We start from the raw sequence: 21,813 nt of genomic DNA, 5'->3' as shown, positions 1-21,813 counted from the left end.
GTCTTTTAATTTTTACACTGTTACCATGCTTGTCTTTCTCCTTTCTGTGAAGTGATACATATTTTGCTCTTAACCTTTCCTCATGAGTTAATCCTTTGAGTCCCATACTGCTTGCTTTATTTTTCCTTTTTCCAATTGGTCAATATCCTTCTAGTAATGTCCATTATCATCTCTGGATCTATTTCAGATTATTATTTACCAGGATTTTTTCTCCTCCATTTATTTTGGATTATTTACTTCAAATATTTTAGCTTGCATTTTTCCAAGTTGATGTCCATTTGTTATTGTTAACATATGGATCTGATCTTTCTCAGTCACCTTGTATTCTTGTTCTTCCTCACCAACCTTCTCAACTCTCTCCACATTAGTGTCTTTCATGAATTTCACTATTTGAAGTTTTCCCTTCTTTAAGATTATTAATTAAATGTTAAATAATACCAATCTCTTTGGTGCCCCATAGGCCACTTCACTCCAGCCTGATAAATTGCCCTTTATTAACCCTTCTTTATGGTTGTTTAGCTTGTTTTCAATCCACACAATAGTAGTTTTATCCAAAACAGTTATAATTAATTTTTCAGTTAAGATTTCATGACATGATATCAAATGTTTTACTAAAATCCAGGTATATTACGGCTGCAACATTCTCCTCATCCACTAATTTTGTAATTCTATTAAAAAGTAATCTAGTATGTGTGAAAAGATTTATTCCTTTTAAACTGATGCTGCCTAAAAACCCTGCTGTTTGCAAGTGTCAGCTCATTCATGCTCCATAAACTGTATCCAATTGCCAATTTGTGCATGAAAATAATAATTTCAAAGTATTTGTGTTAGTCATTTAAAATCTGTAGGAAGTAAGCAAACATTTTTTAGTAAGAGAAGACACATAGAAAATGTTTACAATGTTCAAACCAATTTTGTATGTTTAAAAAACATAATCTATGTAAGATTCCAATGTAGTGTCACAGTTACACTGCACTTGTGGAGTGAAATTCTAGCCCCATTGAAGACAATGGGCATTTTCACATGTAGCCAGGATTCCACTTCTGAAGTCTCTGTGCATTGATGATTTCATTTTCTCCACTTCAGTGCAGTGTCCATAGCTAAGAGCTATTGTAAGCCATTATGATGAGGTATGTGTGAAATGCTTAGTCCTGACATCTTTCCCCATGTATCATCAGTCCCTAGAATTGGCTAGAACAGTCTTTGAGAGTTACAAGTTTGTGTATAACAGCATATTGGCAGAGAAAACACTCAGCTGTACTACACATAGTAATATATTGGGCTTTTATGGCCCGTCATAATCTATCTCTGCCTTTTCTATCATCTCATAAACAATCGAGATATTGATGCCCACCTCCACTCTGCCAGCGATGCCAGTCCTCGTCACCCATTTGTTAAATTGAGGACCTGGTGTTAAACTTTGTTTACTCAGGAGGAAACTGGGAGCCGGGGTATCAAAAGAAGACATTGCCTAGGGTGCTGGTACATCTAAAACTTACCTCTGCCTTGTTCCATTCTGTCTTAGGCTTCTGTGCTAATACTGTCCACCAGGTACTGAGTATTGCCAAATTTGATATGGATACTGTTTGGCTAGAAACTGAATTTGGGCAGCTCCTTCATTTCACAAAGGCCACCTAACTAGCATTAGATGGTAACAACTCTGACTCATTTTACTCACTGACAGTGAGAAACACTTCCACATGTACAGTAACCCATTGATTTGAACGAGTTCTTTGTGAGTCTTGTGAGCTATCCAATCCTGTAGGCAATAGTTTCAGAAATGCTTATGCTTTTTGTGCATATGCACATTAAACTTAAAAAACACCATAAGCAGTCATTGTTAGGCTGCATTTGGAAATATCACCAAATAGAGAAGAACACAAGATAATCAGTTTTACAATAATGAAAACCATACCAGAGAAGTCTTACAATTGCCTTGGCATTAGTATGCTTTATTTATTTCTGATGTAAATAAATTACTTCATAAAGTCAAATGTATATAATATATTGTTGATTTTTAAAATACCATGTAAAAATAAATATTTTGGGGAAATTGTTAGGATGACATATTTTAAATCAATGGCCAATGTGCCTACATGCACTTACGCATATTAACTGAAGATTTTAAATTACAATAACTCACTCTGACATTCTCAGCAAATGTCAACAAACACAGCTTTTACAGCAGGTTAAGAGAAGATATTCAGATAAAATATTCATGATTTCCTTGCTAAAGTAAAAGCTTCTTTTGGACCTATATAGTATTGTTTGACAGAAGATGACCTACAATTCAATAGACTTGCATGTTTTGATGTATACAAGAATAGGGTGGGGGTTGCTTAAATGAATGTACATTATATTTTGGTTTTTGTATATACCAGTATAAGCAGCAAATAATGAAGGGGAAAGTTTAAAGATTTGCTAATGCTTATTTTCTTGTTTATTTCATTTCAAACTTCAAAGACCAATTTAACAATAGGAAATTCTGCACAGCAATTTGGTTGTCGTTTGACCATGAAGTGGCTGTGCTGAATGAGGTTTACTTATTAAACTGCTTCCATAATGACACCTTGCTGTAATAAATTATGCCTTTGTAATCTCAAATTCTATTTTCAGTAAACTTATACAAATTACAAGGTAACATTAGGAGGATGATTCAGTCTTGCAATTTATGTACCAGTAGTCCTACTGTAACTCAGTGCGACTAATTCACATGAGTAAGAACTACTTTCATAATTAAGGGTTGAAGGATCAAGCCCCAGTTTGTTAGCTCTGCTACTTAAAGTACAAACTAGTTTGGGAAATAATCCTACGGAGCCTGACTGGATCCTTTTCCCAACATACAAAAGTAACCCCTTTGTGGAAACGTTACTGTATTAATCCCAAGGGTCAAAAGAGTGATAGATGTTATAAACTCTTTCATTGTGCAAACTCTTTCATTAAAACAACGATACAGTGGTTTGGGGTGGTTTCTACACAGATCCTGGTTTACTCAGTTTCTTGGCAAACACCCAAAAGCATTCATTCCAAAATCAAAAGTTATTGATCAAGCAATAAATCAAAACAGTCATTGACACTGAAACTGAAATTGAATAATTATACAAAAACAAACAATTAAAACCTATTGAAGTCTCTCTCCTTCTAGAGATAATATATCAAAGTCTCTTGTTTTCCCCAACAACCTTTCTTTGATGAAAAGGAAAGAGTTAATTTTACTCTCATTCATCATATGCATTCACTTCTACTATTTTTAACACAGATACAAAGTGGTGGAGAGACATGATAGAACAGGTGGGGGAAATGTGGCTTTTGTTGGTGTCTTTGGAACACGAGGTATCTTGTCAGTGACGAATGGATGCTTTAGGCTGGCAGGTTGGCCATGGCACCTGTTGCATGGACACAGGCTCACATTCTGGTCAGGGATGTCATTTTTTTGGGTCCTTTCTCCTCAGACCAGGCAGGGCTGAATGGGCAATTTCATCTAGTTGTGGTAATCTGTGCAGTGCAGTTGATTTCAGGATCTATTCAAAAGCTGAGAGAGTGAGAGATAGGATATGAGGGAAAAAATAGTGTGAGAGAAAGTAACACCAAAAGGAAGGGAGACAGAACAGGATCTTACATGCCTCTGCAGTGCTGACCATTAGGTATCCCCATTGATGGACTGATAACTGGATGTCATGATATGCTGACTTTTAGGACTCTCAGGTGAAAACAAAGTTCCTTAAACAACAGCAGGCCGCCTTGGGAAGAAAATCCTTTGGTCTGGTTCGTTCCTTCTGTCTGGGGGTTAGAAGAATATGAGATGAACTGGAAAGCCATGATATTTTCTCAAAGTCTCCTTTTAAGTCCTCCAAAAGGGGGGGAAATGAGTGGCATAGTTCATCCCCTCATTATTTCATTCACCAATTAAATCCATTTCCACAAGCCCTAATTTGGCATAGATAACTTCTCACATTTTCTTATTTATGAAGTTCATTCTCAACATAATCTTTCAGTCATATCAATAGGCCATTTTTGTTTGCACTAATTCAGTTTCTCTATCTGGTCTTCGTGCACCTATTTATGACATACTTTATTGAAAATATCTTGACCTACTTTCCCTAGTAAACTCCTAAGTAGGCTAAAGTTATAGACCAATTGTCACAACAGGGTTTAGGGTTAAGAGCAAAAGAAGCAGCCCCACGTGATGCAGTTTCCACTGCCATGCACTCTCAGCTGGCATCAGCCAGCTGTGCCACTAATGGAAGCAGTGGGTTGTGTTGGGGGACCCTTTTGCACTAAATTTGTAAATTGGTTTGTGCTCAGATATCAGTTTTGAAAGCAATGCTTTTTGAAATTTACTACTAGGACATATTTTTGTGTGGCTTGTTTTTAGTTTGGCATGGGTCTTTTATGTATTGCTCCTGAAGGGTATCGTGGAGTGACTGGTCCCTTTCAGGGGAAATGGGGCCAGACATACCTGTGCCACAATTAATTAGTTGTTTCCCAGCCTGCAGGGGGTGGGATTAAGGAACGTCAGGTGATAGATTAATGGATGCCTGGGCCTTATAAAAGGACTGAGAATGAGATCAGTCTGGAGTTGGAATGACAGGGAGCAGGTAGGCTTCTGTGAAGGCCCTGAGCTAGGGTCTGAAGGGGAAAGGGTAGTTCAGGAGAACCAGCTTCAGTCCCAGTGCTCTATACCAGAGCAGGGAAGGATGCAAGCAATGGAGCCCAGAAGGGGCTGGGAATGGTACTCTAGCAAACCAGGCTGGGGGCTAAGCACTCTATAAAGATAGCCCAGAAAGGGGCTGGGAATGGGACCTAGAGGGTGGACTGAAGAGAAGCCCCCAAAAGGCAGAGGAACCTTTTTGTTTGTTGGGACTTTCAGTTTGCTACCCAGGAACGGTTAGGCTTGATTGTGATTTGGCTGGAGGGCTAAACCCCATCTCCAGAACAGACTGGTGTCTGGTAAGCCAAGGAGATCCACCCTGGGGAGAGAAACTGAGGCAGGGAGTGCTGGCAGTGCCACACATGGCCAGCAGGGGGTGATACAGGGCAACCACAATGCCATGACAGAGGGTTACAACTCCTCTAAGCTTGTTTGAACTGAACTTGTTATGAGTATCTCAAACATGCAGAGAATATACAGTAACATTTAAAACATATGTTTATGGAAAATATTGATATGATTTTTCCAGTTACTGTTGTTTCGGCATTTTCAGAAATAAAATACATAAAATTGGCTTTTTTTGTTTTGTTTTAATGTCTGCAAATTAGTACACAGTCCAGTGCAACTTTAGAGGAGCTTCTCTGCAAACACATAACTCCTGCTTATGTCCTCAAGTCATTAGTAAGATGCAATGAGCAACTGGCAGTCTCCTGCTTGCTATACAATGTACAACAGTATAAGTTATAGAAAACAAATGTGCAGCAATATTTTATGGTGTATAAATTACAGCATTTGGTCAATTTTTCTCTTATCTGTTATTGATCCTAGGAGATAAAGGGAGAAAAGATCTATTTATAGATGAGGTTTGAAAAAACTGGTCAAGTCCACAATTTAGCTTGGATGAGAGAGAAGTTTTGAATCTATCAGAACTTCTTTCCCAGAGTAATGCAGCAGAATCCACTTTTGAACCATAGAATTATGTTCATCTGGCTTCCCTTTACCATTTCTGGACAAAGGAAAATGGCAAGAGAACAATAACTTGAAATGGGGGAGGGGGAAATCATAATTACTACATGCTGGTATTGGTATATTTTTCAATTAATGAAGCACTGCTTGTGAACACAATGTAATGCTGTCTTTAGCATGCTAACTTTTATGCAAGTAGTATTAGAAAATAAAGCAAAACATTGTTTTTCACCCCAAATGTGTGAATTTGATAGCTGTAGTGCTGTGTCAGTAAATCTTCAAATTCAACTTTGAACTCTAAAGTTAGTACTAGTATATCCCCCAAGCACTATAATTCTGAATTACCACTGAAGTGCTTATCAAGATAAGAGACTCTCTGTGCCTTCTATAATACGAAAAATAATCCTCATTTAATTCAGTGTAAACCAAAAGATGTTTCAGTTCTGGTGATGCCATGTTGTATTCTTTAAAATATATAAAGAGCTGTTGTTTATGTAGAGCAGTTTAATAAAAACTAAATCTTTACTAGATTATCTACTTACATAACCCCCATTACTCATAGTATGCAGGCCCTTCACAAACATTAATGAATGTATCCTCACCACACCCAACTAATATTAAAGTGTTATCCCCATCTTACGTTTGGGGAACCAAGGCACAAAGATTAAATAACTTATCCAAGATCATACAGGAACTCCACGCAGAGCTAGATATAAAGCGCAGCTCTGAGATGATCTTCCTTCCTTCCTTCCTCTGGGTCTGTTTCTACAACGAAGGATCAAAACAAATGGACTCAAAAGCCAAAGCAAAGATTTTTTTTTCTAAAATTGCAACTGTCCCATAGAACTACTAATGGTATTTAAAGTACATATATTTCCAGTGTTAATTATACTGAACACTGCACTGTTGATGAGGAAATTTGGTTTCAGTACTTCCAGGTCTGTTGCTAAGATGAAATGTCTCCCTTTAGAAAACATATTTTTATTGCTCATTACATTTTCCTTATAGACTGTTCAGAATCAGAAGTAAAATCAATAGTTTTCCTGCGGTGCACCATAATGTTTTTTCCCAAGTGCTATGCTATGAATACAACCTCCAACTCCATTTATTGCCATGTATGAGATAACACTTTACTTAGTGTCAAATTTCATAAATTCTAATCCAGTTACAGAAATCTAGATTAAGATGTATCGGACAAGGATAATTGTGTTTTCCAGTAACTGAAAAGGTACACAATTTTTATTTTTGTCCAGAAAAATATCAGGGTTGCAGGATACCATGATTTATACTTAGCAGTTGTAGGTCACATTCATTTATGGTACCATTTAGTCATCTGTAATTGTAGGTATCCAGATGTAAAAGCTGTTTATCAAGGAACCAGATATTCCTATTTTTTTACTCTACCCACACAGGTTCTCATCTAGACCAGTTGTTGTTTTTCAGTCTAATATTATCAGTGTTTTACAGAAGATGATCTGAAAATACAAATAGCCCTTTCTTGTATTGCTATTAAGGGAAAAAAATATCACCCAAAGGAGCAGTACTTATTTTATGTTTTCTTTGTCCAGGTTCCTATCACATCTACTAGATGTTTTTTACACATAGATGTGTTTAGATTATTCTCTACAACATTTGGTTGAAAATAAGGACTCTACACTCAATTTCCTGGATAAAATGAATGTCTGCAACTTTTAACTTATTCCATAAACATATCATATGATATCAATAACCAAAACCATTCTATACTTAGCAATAAAATCTTTTTCTTTTTCTCTCTGGCCACAACAGACTCAAAGCCAAAGGCCACTCAGATTAGTCCCCATAGCCATCCCTCACCCCTCCAAAGCATTGGTCCCCAACAAAAGGAAACTATTATCTTTGCTTGATGTTAAAGTATGTCCTCCTTTCCCATTATATAAAACTGACCTCACACCTGGGCTTGGCACAGACTATGCCGATGTAATGCTTTGTACACACAGTGTCTCCTGCCACCAGAGATGCCATGTAGGAAAGACAGGCAGGAGCTAATAAGGAACCAGGAGGATTCAGATCTGCCAGGCTCCAAAGTGGATAATAGTCTGCTTAGTTTGCCATCCTTAAGATCTTCCTTGAGCTGAAGGTGGGGAGGAATTCAGAAACAGACTGATTGCCTCCACCAGTAGGGCTTACCAAGGTCCTTTCTCCACTAGGTAGGGAAAGCATTTTAGCTTATATATCATTAAAAGAATAAAAAGGAAAATAGAATGGCTGTGTTATTCACTGAGCACAGTTCATCTTGTGCTCTGAATGAGGCAGGCGTCCTGAGGAAAAAAATAGCATGTTATCATATAATGAAGACCATAACATAACACATATTACATTAAGGGCCAGAATTAAGATTGCACAGGCAAGCTCAATACTGGCATTTCCTAACTTTCAGGTGCTTTGCTTTGCAACCTAAATACATTTTAATGGCTTTTTAATTTAATTTACTTGGGGGGAGATACAGAGGGGCAAAATCTGCAGCGCAGACATTTACCACTTGAGATAAAGAACTATATTAGCAGGCAGTAGGAGAAGGCTGTTATTCTCTGTGAACCAGCCACTAGAGGATGCAGCATAACAGGGTGTGTTACTTATTCATGCCAAATTCACTCAATAGCCCCATTGTACTGAGAGTTTAGGCAAGGACAGAGATACGACAGGTTCTTCCTGAGAGGCAGTGTGACTAAATATATGGGATCTCCCAGTGAGGTGTAGGTTGATATTTAATAATAAGAGTTGTGACGCATATATAATTATCAACATCTGTCAGAAGTGAGTCAAGAACTCAGGTTTTCTTGATTCTTATTTATTTCTTATTTGTATTTGTGTTTGCTCCTGGATCTCTTGGCTTGCCCCTGAGAAGTGGGGGAGGTGGGGTTTCTTACCTCATGTGTTGCACCCACAGAGGATCAGGACTCCACTGGAGCCATGTGCAGAGTCTTCAGACTGGTCAGTGAGGGGCATGGCACAGCTCTGTTTACTCTCCCCCTTGCTCTTACAGCTGCTCCATCAGCAGCTAGGCTTTCTATTCCCTGTGATTTCCCTAAGCACTGTATGCTTCTCCTGCTGCTGGGACATCAGGAGTCCAGCTTGAGAATGTTCAGGAATTTTGGAATGATGCTACAATTATGCTCAGCAGTGCAAGCCAAAGATGGGAAACGGTGATTTTCAGAACCTTATAATTTAGCCAGACCTGAATAGAGTGTCATGGGATGGGCAAAAGGCACATTTCTGGCCCCAGCGTTTTTCCCCTGTGAATTTGAAAGGCCTGCTGCAATACAATACAATAGAAATGTTAGTTTCTGAAAATGTGGTAAGAATCTTTTATAATGGAAAGTGTCAGGCAACTTAAATATAAGGGTGACTGCCAGCTCCCCTTCTACTTGATCATACATTTTATATATATATAAAATATATAAATATATACAAATATAAATAGAGAGATGATATAGTGCAGGGGTCAGCAAACCTGTGGAATGCGTGCCAAAGGCGGCACGTGAGCCAATTTTTCGTGGGACGCTGCTGCCAGCCAGGGTGCCAGCCACCAACCCCACTCAGCGTACTGCCAGCCTGGGTGAACTGAACCCGGCGGCGGCCGGGACCCCGGCTGGCAAGAGCCGGTGGATGGAACCCCAGACCGGCAGCCCGCCGCTGGTCTGGGGTTCTGTCCGCTGGTGTAGTGTATTACATTTCTCCCTGTAGGAATGTGCTACTTGCGGAGCACCAGGACTGGCAGCCGTAAGCAGTACACCGTAAGTAGCACATTCCTAAAGGGAGAAATTTAATAAGACTACACCAGGGTAGGGAAGGCTGTGCCTCCCCAAACAGCCGGCCCACTTCCCACCCCCGACTGTCCCCCTCATAACTCCTGACCCATCCAATCCCCACCCCGCTCCTTGTCCCCTGACTACCCCCTCCCGGGACTCCCTTCCCCCTGACTGCACCCCTCAGAACCCTTCACCCATCCAAACTCCCCTGCTTCTTGTCTCCTGACCACCCGCACCTGGGACCCCCCTCAACCACCACCCCCGGGACTCCACCCCCCCATCCAAGCCCCCCTGCTCCCTATCCCCTGATTGCCCGGACCCCTCGCTACACCCCCAACCCCTGACAGGCCCCCTGAGACTCCCATGCCTATCCAACTACCCCATTCCCCTTCCCCTTACCATGCCGCTCAGAGCATCAGGACTGGCAGCCGTAAGTAGTCCACTGTAAATAGCACATTCCTATGGGGATCAATTTAATACACTACACCCAGCTCCGCTCAGCCCGCTGACAGTCTGGAGTTCTCAAAATATGTTCTCTCACCCCTTATCAAAAATTACACTACAATTAGCTTAAAAACTTGAAAACTTAAAAACTTTGTATATTACAGTAATTGTTAAAAAATGTATAATGTAAATAAATACATAGGTTTGATGAAACAAAGTAGTTGTACTTATGTGTCTGTGCTTAATTTGTGTTTTCGATGATTTACCTTCTAAAAAAATCTCAAATGTCTCACACCCCTGAAAGGGCATCTTGCACCCCCCAGGGGGTGCGTGCACCCCAGGTTAAGAACCACTGCACTAAACTGATAAGATCTGCATTTTAATTTAATTTTAAATGAAGCTTCTTAAACATTTTAAAAACCTTGTTTACTTACATACAACAATAGTTTAGTTACATAATATAGACTTATAGATAGAGACCTTCTAAAACTGTTAAAATGTATTACTGGCACGCAAAACCTTAAATTAGGGTGAATAAATGAAGACTCAGCACACCAATTCTGAAAGGTTGCCAACCCCTGATATAGTGTATGCAGATGAACTTAGAAATTGTTTGTACTTATGCAAGTTCCCCATTGAATTTTGTAATATGTAAGAGTTCTGAAGGGTTACTAGAAGAAACTACTTTGCAAAGATTATTATAACAAACTTTAAAAGTACTATATTTAAAAAAGCCAAAGAGAATTTTCTAGATATTGTGCTTGTTTATACTGATTCAAAAGAGCTTTTTACATACTCTTAAACATTGTGGAACAGAAAACTGGAAAATAAAAAAAAATTGTCTGAGGGGAAAAATAAAGCTTCAGAGATCTGAGGTATCTATACCCAAGAGAGAGGGTCATAGATAACTGAAACAAACCATAAGGAGATGAGTCAGTGGAGAAGTGGCAAGCCCCAATATCTTACAAACAAATCCTTTAAAGGAATATTCTCCATCTTCCATGTACTCCATGAGAAAATGAATAAAAAACCTTAAAAATAATGCATTTTACAACAAAATAAACTTGCTCTGAAATAAAGAACAAATACTCATTAACACAGTGCAAAAGGGAAATTATGAAGAAATGAATACAGAAAGAATGAAAAATCTAAGAACATAGAAGATGACTCACTGCAATTCAAGTAATCCATTACAGAAACAGGGAAATACTGAGACCAGATGGCACAAAGAAGCTTCCATACAAAGCAAAGAACAGCAATGAGTCCAAGATCTGGAAAGCATCCTTCAGTCCAGCACCAAAGGCGGGAAAATGCAGCCATTAAACGGTGGGTTAAAAGACATGTTAAGATGTTAAGCAAATTCATTTGCATGGCTTCATCAGGTAACTGAATTAAAAACTCTCCCACAGTACTGAATTCCAAAAGACTAGCCGGAATAATTTACCTTTGACATTAGAGATAAACAAAACAGGTTATAAATGACATACAGGATTCACCTGGTCTTAAATTTCCAAGTTGTGAAGAATTACCTATTACTTTGGGGTTTAATTAACTTCTGTTTTAACTTTTCTAGAGAGGAGCAGTCCCTACAAGAAGATTACTCTCTTGTAGAAAGTGTTATTTTTTGTTGAGAGCTAAAGAAATCATAATTGAACTGAGCTCATTGTTTTATCACTTGTTTTGGTTTGTTCCTTTTTTTTTTTTGTAGAATGAATTTATAACTGTGAGTTTTCTTTCTTGTCTAAGTCATTGTGTCCCCTGAAATACGGAAAGAACCTTTATATGACAGGATTATCTCTCTCTCTGAACTTATCAGAAACAGTTAATGATGGGCCTACTTGTTTGTTTCGCTAAATGTAGTGATTTGGGGGATGAACAATTTTGATGCTCAACACCCTAACTCAGGAATAAAATACCACAGCAGTATATGCATCTTAAATACATTTTGATTTACAAGGCACAATACTAGCAGTGACCCAGATCAATAATGTACAAGCTCCTTTGTCCAAGGTATAGAATTTTCAACATTGCAAGTCAGGATAAGCATTGGCTTGGGAGGGAGCTGAAGACACTTTGTTTTGTTATTTTGCTGCTGAGCTGTTTCAAAGAGAGAAGGGACAGACTACTTCACACACGGAACATTTGAGATGATAATCTCTTCAACCAAGGCTGTGATTTGACACTCATTGGGTGAAGCATAATAGTTACTTCAGTGAACTCAGGTTGAAAAGCAACACAAATTGCTGCATGAGTTTGAAAAGTAGACACCAAATAATAATCAACCATATGTTGTATGTTAAAAGAGTTTTTGCTCACAATTTGAGGGGCACATAGAGAAAAATATAATAGCAAAAGACGAGGATGGCCATCATCACAATAGTATTTGCTAGCATGTTTTCCTCTAGATAGTCCCTGTTCATCTCAGGCTGCTGCTTCCTTGTTGCATATAACAGCTGGATGAGTTGATCTTACCTTAAAAATAATTGTATTGGGGTCAAATTCTGCCCTTAAGTACATGTACACAATTGTCATTTTCATTAAGAGATTTATATGTCTATCTCTAGGGAAAAATTAGGCTTATATTGTGTTAATGTTTTATACTGTGTATTTTTAAAGCACTTGTTTAATGAATTTTCCTATAAGCCTTCTATTATCAGCATAATAGCTTGATAGGTTTTGTTTGCTTGCTTCTTGCTTGCATTGCCCTGTGCAAGGTAAAAGTATCATGGAGTCATGGCTGAGGCCTGGTCTACACTAGGGTGGGAGATCGATCTAAGTTATGCAGCTTCAGCTACATGAAAAACATAGCTGAAGGCGACATACTGCACCTCTCACTCTGGTGGAGTCGACAGGAGAGACTTGGCGGTCGATTTATCACATCTTCACTAGACGCAATAAATCGACCCCTGCTGGATCGATCGCTCTGGAGGTAAGTGTAGACATGCCCTGAGATTTCATAGATAAAGGTTTAAGATAGTTTCCTTTCTAAACCCACTTTTGATTTTAAAAAGTCTAGTTGCAGCATGACATTTTGCATGCTTTTCATATATCAGAGGAGACTACATTTTTGAACTGTGGAGAATAATTCCTCACAGGCAGAAATGGACTTTGGATGTGACCTAACAGGTCTTTTCACAGTATTTATATAGATATAGATATTTAGATATAGATAGATAAATATATATAGAGAGAGAGATAGCTTCCTTTCTCCAGGGTGGTGGGGAACAACCCCACTGGGTTTTGGTTTGTTTTTATTCTGGGGTTTGTTGATTATTTTTTCTCTTTTAATGTCACTAAAGTATTTACATGAAAAGTAAATATACTTGGAAGTTCGTTACTAGAAACAGATTCTTATTTCAGTCTGAAAATGAGAAACTTTCTTTCCAAAGTTAAAAAGGGAAAGTGATAAAAAATGTTATTTCTACTAGGCCAATTAATGGAGGAAAAACAAACTTATAGATCTGTCACGAAGCCTAGGAGGGAGATATGATGGGTAGAATCATGAATGACTGAGGGGAATATGGATGGAATTAACTGCCATTGGATATTGGAGAGGTGGGTGGGTAAAGTTATGAATTATTAAGAGGCTTATTTAGTAGAATCTAACATTCGATGGAAAGGGAGTAGAAAATCTGAAAATGCAGTGTTTTGTAGAGCTGGCCTGCTCATCTTAGTTTTAGTTTTCAGAGTGTTCAATTCATAATGTGGTTTCTGATTTTCACAGTAGTATATGTGAAAGCTGCTGATCAATTCTACAAACAGTTTATTATTGGTTAACATACCTAAATGGATTGGACTGAAATAATGAAAACAGATAATTTTTCTGGAGTAAATTGAATAGGAGTTGTTAAATAGCGAGATAAATAATTCAGTCATATTTCAAAAACTGCAGAAAATCAGGTTCTTGATGATTAATTGAAGTTGAAGAGTAGAACATTTCAAAAGACTCTGTCCTTCTGTTCAGCCAGCTCACGATCGGTAGAGTCTGATTTTAGGACATAAGGATTTGGTTCAGTCAAAACTTCGCAATAATCTAGGGCCTACATTTTCAATAGTGACTAGTGATTTCGTGTTCCTAAGTTTTTGGTTGTTCAATCTGGGACAATTTAAAGGGCCCTGATTTTCAGAGAGTGGATACTCAGTGCTTTCTGAAAAACAGGCATTTTTAAGGTGTTTGGTGATGTTGGATGCCCAATTTGGGTCATATTTGAAAATAGAGACCTAGGCACTAAAAGAAAGAAGTTGACAAAAGTGTTGTTGGTATATAGGGGAGTAGTAGGCCCAACTAATTAGCAAAGTGAGTTCTCAATTGTGTTTGTGTGTTACTTACAGAACTGCAAGCTTTTCATGTGGATGATATTTATGCCATTATGGCTGAGGAGTAAATATGCTTATGAAATAAAACACAGAGTATGTGTTATGTTTTATATAATAACTTATTTGTTGTGTTTCCCCTGCTCTCATTTTTTACAGTTGTTTTCCCCTCATCCCTCTCCCTAGAAAAAAGAATGTTTTATATTTTGGGATGAAGAAAATATCACAATCCTGATTCCTGCTTTCCCAATACAGTCCAGAAAAAAAAAAATCTTGTATATTCTACACACCAAACACATAATGGGTTGACACTGTACTGTACTCCATTCACCCAGTGGTCAGAGAACCCACCTTGTATATACAGGGCAAGTCAAATTTTGCTGCATTCATCATATATAATGGGCTGCAAAACTCCAATGACCATACACTTCCTCTCAATACTGGCCTGAACTCTCCCTGTACCAGAGGAAGGGCAGCTATGAGTTAAAGACCTTAATGCTATAATTAGTATCCACAACATGAGAGGATTGGTGTATTTAAAGGATAGAGTTCACATAGCATATGGAACATTAATTGTGAGTTTTCTCACTTTCAAAAGTGCTTTAGACAACTCTAATCTAATAATGTTTTTCTAAATGAATGTTTAATTTATTTACAAATACATTTTATCTTGAAAATTTTACTGCATTTGAGTTTTGTGCAGAATATTTCTTATACTGTATCTTTTTTCTGCAAGTCAGTAAATGGGTAAAATCTTAAAAAAACTACACACTGTTTATTCTAGAACCAAAAATATAATCCCCAATATTTGACTAGAAATCTAGAAATGTAGATTCACTTGTGTTCTAGACAGAGGGAGAAAAAATGCATAAAATGAGTGTATTACAATATCCTTGGTCATTCTGCGGATGACATAATCTCAGTTACCTACTAAAATGTACTAGGTTGGTTTTGGGGGGGGCTAAATTTTGCTAACAAAAATAGGAATTCATTGAATTTTTAAATTGTTAACTTCTTTTGACCCAAAGATAAATTTGACCCAATTTATAAATTAAACATAAAATTTACTTATTTATTATGAAGAAATCTGGTGAATTCAATTCAGATTACTCTTATGTAAGAGATAAACTATAAATTTTTGTTCTGCATCTGAAACGATGCCCTTAGTGTACCAGTGCAACCCTACTGCCTTCAGATTATGTGCTTGTGACAGCATCGATACATTTATACAGGTGCAATTGATTTGAATGTAACAATTCTGTTTATGTAGCTGAAGAAGGGACAGAATCTAGCACTTCTGTTAATTTTGTTGGTTGTGTAGTACTAACAAGAATTAAAAAAATAAAATCTATTTTTTGTCTATAAAGTCAGCAGGTATAACTGGGAGCAGATCTTTTGAATAAGGTGTTGCCATTTTTCAGTCAGTTCTCAAAAGTACATCCACACTTTAACCATGAAATTACTGATATGTACTTTCAACATTAACTCCAGGTTATTGAGTTGGGCTGAGAATTTCCATCTGTCATGCTCGTCTGCCTAAAGGTCACTGCTTGTCAGTATCCTAAGAAAGTAAAGTCAAAAAGTGATAAACAGTGTGCTTTCTCTTTAACCCTTAGTTATCTTTTTCCCTTTCAGCGCCCTCCTTGATAGGTATGGTAAGGAAGGACTGGGCTTCCCAAAACAGCATTGCCCTCTCATGGCAAGAGCCTGACTTTCCCAATGGAGCCATTCTGGACTACGAGATCAAGTACTATGAGAAAGTAGGTCTTGCTTAGAACATCAACTAAATAACACTCTACAGAGCAGCATGTTGTATATTGAAATATCTGTATATTTTTTAACTTGTAAACTTGTTCTCACTTTACCCCACATGCAATCATTAGGTTTAAGTGTTAATTTTGTTTTGTACTGATCTATTTATGTTTTAATTTGTCTTGTTTTATGTCAGATTTGAGTACAGTAGACGAAAACAGATATGCACATCTCATGGTGTCACATTAGTGAGGTTTATAAACAATGTTAAATATGTGGCCCCTTTGATGTGTTTTGATGTCTGCCATGATATTGTTGATATAATACAATTCTGATAAATGTTATTGTGATTACATTTTTTGTGGTCTGATTTAGCAACAACCTGAGGCCAAATTACACGGTACACATTTCTAGCTACAGGATTAGCAAAGAACAGAGAATATTAGACTAAATAAAATGGCATTGTTTTTAAGATTAGAAAGAGAAATGAGAACCACATAAGAAACAAACATTCATATCACAAGTCTGGACCCAAAATCTTCAAGCCCATTTGGGCAAAGGTGCACACACACGTCCCTCACTCCAGATGTAGATGTGCACGCATGTAAGCACAAACTGGGGTCTGCTTTTGCTCTCATCCATTCTGTGCACATTTGCACACCCTAGTTTGAAGAGTAAGCCTTGCTGCAGAATAAACATTTGTGGTAATTGGTACCTTCATGCTTTGAGACATATCCAGGAGTTTTCAGGTATCTGCATCTCAACCTGCCAAACTAAGGAGATAATAGTATTTCCTTTTCCCTTTCTAAGAAGCACAAAACAATGAATGGAAAGGAGAAAAGAGCCCTGAGGAGGAAGACATAAAGCAGAGACAGGAAAAGGGAGTTATATTTTTACTTTGTAAATATCTGGGCTTCTTGTTTTTCAGCCTGAGAAGTTCTGAGTCTGCAGTTCTGTGCACAGTTATGCTGTTTTATTAAAGCTAGAATTGAGAAAAGTCCAACAATTGAAATTACTCAAATTGAAAAACAAGTTACACTTTTTATCTTATTTGATAAACACACAAATGAGGCCTGGAAAATCCACAGATTCCAGGGATCCTCAAGGATCTATTCCATAACTTTTACCATGTTGCTTCCCTATTATGACTTGATCTGGCACTTGTTTTATTTATCAACAATAAAAAAATATGACTGTAAATACTGTACTCTATTAAGAGATTAATTCAACTGTAGGAAACATTTTGGCTCATTCCAGAGATCTGCCCATCAAAGTTTTAGATTAAGTTTTAAGCACAAACTTAGTTGCACAAACTCATTGGTACATTATACTCTGAAGACAAATACAGTGTTACTGAGCAACTTGGCACAGGAATACTCTTTAGTAATGTCAACAGGGCACTAAAATCTAGCACTGCCTAAGGAAGTTGACCTTTGCACAGTAGAGTCACATGCGTCATAGACTTTAAGGTCAGACGGGACCATTATGATTGTTTAGTCTGATCTCCTGCACATCGCAGGCCACAGAATCTGACCCACCCACTCCTGTAACGACCCCCTAACCTATGTCTGAGCTATTGAAGTCCTCAAATCATGGTTTAAAGATTTCAAGGTATATATACCTCAAACAAATCCTGTCCAACCCCATATAGAAAGCACCATTTTCTTTTCTAGTCCTTTATAATGCATCAGGGGTACTTTTCTACTGTAAGCAATTCTTTCTCTTACACATGGCGGGGGGGAGGAGGATTCATTGTTGGCATAAGCACATGCTTCTCCCAGTGGTTATTTTGCCCTTAGTGCCTTGTGATAGTCACTCATTGTACTGAATCAATAATTTTTTAACAAAGCACCTTTTGTCAATAGCCTACAGGAGAACACTCTTTTGGCAGTACTAATTAGAAGGCAAACTGGGAGACAAGCATGGGCAGCAACAACTGTGGGAAGATTGTTTAGGGGGAAAAAAGATATATGTTACAACTTCCTCTGAAACATCAGGCATGTACCACTCTTGCAGGCCAGATTCTGGAAAGATAGACTAGAATCATGTGCTATACTGTGATACTGAAATAGGAAATTTGATTTTATGCCATTTTAATGTGTTTGATGTAGCCATATTAATGTTTTTATTTAACACCATTGAAATGTTATTTATATAGCACCTTTGGAGTACATTAGGCTTTGCAGACATGATAACGAATGGGTATAATGGCCAAATGTAAAGCAAAATTGTACGCTGAAATGAAGAGGAAAGCTCCTATGCCAAAACCAGCAAATACAAGTATGGCCTTTACAAAAATCTATTTGTCCTCACCCTGAAACTCCACAGAGTACAGTTACTAAAACCCCAGAAGAGCGATATTACAGTAAAAGCTGTGTTATCCAGCACTTTATCAACCAGAAACTCTATTAACTGGCATTTCTGATATCTCCTAATACAAATCTTCAGTCTAGTAACCGGGACTAGTTTACTGCCCAGGAGGTTATGCAATTGCACATTCTGCACTCTACTTTTATGCAAAAGAGGAGGAAGACAAGCAAGCAAGCTGATATCAGGGATTTATTCAAAAAAGCAACTTCCAGGGTTTGTCATAGGGTCATTACAGATTCAGCCCAATCTCCTACACCTTCTACATCTACAATAATAATTGATGTTGACAATGATGACTCTGAGGTACTACAAGATCCTGAGGTGCCTTCTGAATCACCAAAAAAAGATTAAATTATGTTCAGTATAGTTTTAGGGTTAAGTGTATTTGTAGTGATCTGGGTGTACGCCATGTGCTGCTCATAGTGATATGTAGTGTCATAAGATAACCTACTATATAGAAAACTTTAACTGTATACACCTAAGTGTTTCAAGAAACCAACCACTCTGCAGTGCAGTACTACTGCTGGATTGGTGAATACCTGTATACTGTATGACTGTATTTTATACTTTATTCATTTTATTGTATTCTAATTCTTTGAAAATTAGTATTCCATTGGTAAAGTATAACTCTCAGTTAACCGGAATATTTGATTAACCCGCACCCACCCTCCACACACTCCCCCAACATACTGGATAACAAAGTTTTTACTGTAGAAGGGATGTCTAGAATTACAGAAGCTTCTCAGCAACATTTGGTGATGGAAATATCCGCAGTCAAGTTCTCAGTGGCCACTACAAGCCTGAAATGGGACTGTTGTCATAAACGTGTAGAGACTGTGAAGATCTGACATATCAATGTGAATGATGTTACCACACAGACATCCTTGTATTGTGAACTTTGGAAATTGTGGCCAGCATTCTGATTTATGCCTAATTGGAGTCCCAAAAAGAGTTTGGTTATGGTATCTTATTGTCCAGTTTACTGTGGGTCTCTCTTAAGTGGAAAGACACAGTTCTAAGGCCTCAAAATAAGTCTGTCCATCAAACCTAAACTCAAGACAGCTGAGAAGTTCTGTACAATAAATGTGACGTTCTCACTATGCAAGGAAAAGAAAAGTCTTCAGGAGGCAATAAAAATGCATATAGTGATGCATAATTCCCAACCAATCTTAATTTGCCTCAGATATTGCTATAAAGACTACCGCAATAAGAATGGAACAGATATTGCAGAGTATTCTTAGTTTTTTTCCTGTATGGTATCCCATTTGCCTCCCATTTATATTAGAGGGAAAACTGGGTTTTTCCCCCACAGACATTGCAGAACCAAGTGCCTCCATCGAACACTCCATTATTTGAAAGCAGCATCTAGAATCTCAATTCATCTGAATAACACAATGTGTGACAATAGTTTAACTCTGTGAAACTCTGAGGATTTCAGCAGAATTATTGGATTATATTTAATCCTTTTAAAAGTAACAGTTTGTGTTCCCTGGAGCTTTCTTTGGTGATTTGTGGGAATGGGCCAGAGAGACATTCTAGACCTCTATAGGTAGTTCTGCATTCATTTAACTATAGCCACCAGGACTTAGTCATCCCATGAACAAAACTTCTTGTCCCTCACGTGCTTTTAATATTGCTCAGAAGATATGGGAAGCTTTAGTACTGGGATCACAATGGAATTTTTCCTGCTGAGGCCAAACTGGCATGTGGTCAAGGGGTTTTCACCTCCTCACAGCCTCTGGGAGGCACAATTGGGTTGAAAATAGTAAAATACAGAAGTTCACATAATGCTATTAAGATCACTGACGTGTTGCAACTTGCAGCCATTGCCCAGTGCTGGTAGAAGCTAAAAGAGCCAGTTCCTAGAGGTAAATGACATCTGGGACTCTGCTGTTGGACCTTTTTGAGAACTCAGCCTTATTGAGGGAGCAGGAACAAATCATCCCGATGTGCAGAAAGAATAGCAAATATGACAGGTGACCAGCTTGGCTTAACAGTGAAATCTTCAGTGAGCTTAAACACAAAAAGGAAACTTACAAGAAGTGGAAACTTGGACAGATGACTAGGGAGGAGTATAAAAATATTGCTTGAGCATGCAGGGGTGTAATCAGAAATGCCAAAGTACAATTGGAGTTGCAGCTAGCAAGGGATGTGAAGGGTAACAAGAAGGGTTTCTACAGGTATGTTAGCAGCAAGAAAAAGATCAGGGAAAGTGTGGGAGCCTTACTGAATGAGAGAGGCAACCTAGTGACCGATGATATGGAAGAAGCTGAAGTACTCAATGCTTTTTTTGCCGCGGCTTTCACAGACAATGTCAGCTCCCAGACTGCTGCACTGGTCAGCACAGTATGGGAAGGAGGTGAGCAACCCTCAGTGGTGAAAGAACAGGTTAAGGACTATTTAGAAAAGCTGGACATGCACAAGTCCATGGGTCCAGATCTAATGCATCCAAGGGTGATTGCAGAGCCACTGACCATTATCTTAAAACTCGTGGTGATCGAGGGAAGTCCTGGACAATTGGAAAAAGGTGAATATAGTGCCCATCTTTAAAAAAGGGAAGAAGGAGAATCCAGGGAACTACAGACCAGTCATCCACACCTCTGTCCCTGGAAAAATCATGGAGCAGGTCCTCAAGAAATCCATTTTGAAGCATTTGGAGGAGAGGAAGGTGATCAGAAACAGTCAACATGGGTTCACCAAGGGCAAGTCATGCCTGACTAATCTAATTGCCTTCTGTGATGAGATAACTGGCTCTGTGGATGAAGGGAAAGCGGTGGACATGATATACCTTGACTTTAGCAAAGTTTTTGATACAGTCTCCCACAGTATTCTTTCCAGCAAGTTAAAGAAGTATGGATTGGATGAATGGACTATAAGGTGGATAGATAGCTGGCTAGATCATCGGGCTCAATGGGTAGTGATCAACGGCTTGATGTCTAGTTGGCAGCCGGTATCAAGTGGAGTGGCCCAGGGGTCGGTCTTGGGCTGGTTTTGTTCAACATCTTCATTGATGATCTGGAGGATGGGATGGATTGCACCCTCAGCAAGTTTGCAGATGACACTAAGCTGGCGGAAGAGGTAGATACACTGGAGGTTAGGGATAGGGTCCAGAGTGACCTAGACAAATTGGAGGATTGAGCCAAAAGAAATCTGATGAGGTTCAACAAGGACAAGTGCAAGTACTGCACTTAGAATGGAAGAATCCCATGCACCGCTACAGGCTGGGGACCGACTGGCTAAGTGGCAGTTCTACAGAAAAGGACCTGGAGATTACAGTGGATGAGAAGCTGGATATGAGTCAATAGTGTGCCCTTGTTGCCAAGAAGGTAACGGCATACTGGGCTGCATTAGTAGGAACATTGCCAGAAGATCGAGGGAAGTGATTATTCCCCTTTATTTGACACTGGTGAGGCCAAATCTGGAGTACTGTATCCAGTTTTGGGCCGCCCACTAGAGAAAAGATGTGGGCAAATTGGAGAGAGTCCAGTGGAGGGCAATGAAAATGATTAGGGGGCTGGGGCACAT

The 21,813-nt window shown here is 38.5% G+C and overlaps 1 protein-coding gene across 5 annotated transcripts in view; it reads left to right on the top strand.

The window, feature by feature from the left end:
• Window positions 1-21,813, top strand: part of EPHA6 (EPH receptor A6) — an 861,217-nt gene that overhangs the window by 580,792 nt on the left and 258,612 nt on the right. For all 5 annotated transcript variants that reach the window (XM_048870007.2, XM_048869981.2, XM_048869987.2 and 2 more), the window contains one exon: window positions 15,802-15,926. In XM_048870007.2, the coding sequence (XP_048725964.1) occupies window positions 15,802-15,926 (125 nt within the window). The remainder of the gene's footprint in view (window positions 1-15,801; window positions 15,927-21,813) is intronic.

This window comes from Caretta caretta, chromosome 1 (assembly GCF_965140235.1).
Source record: "Caretta caretta isolate rCarCar2 chromosome 1, rCarCar1.hap1, whole genome shotgun sequence".
Classification (NCBI taxonomy): Eukaryota; Metazoa; Chordata; order Testudines; family Cheloniidae; genus Caretta; species Caretta caretta.
Note: the sequence above shows the minus strand (reverse complement) of the source record. Positions and strands in the feature narration are given on the sequence as shown.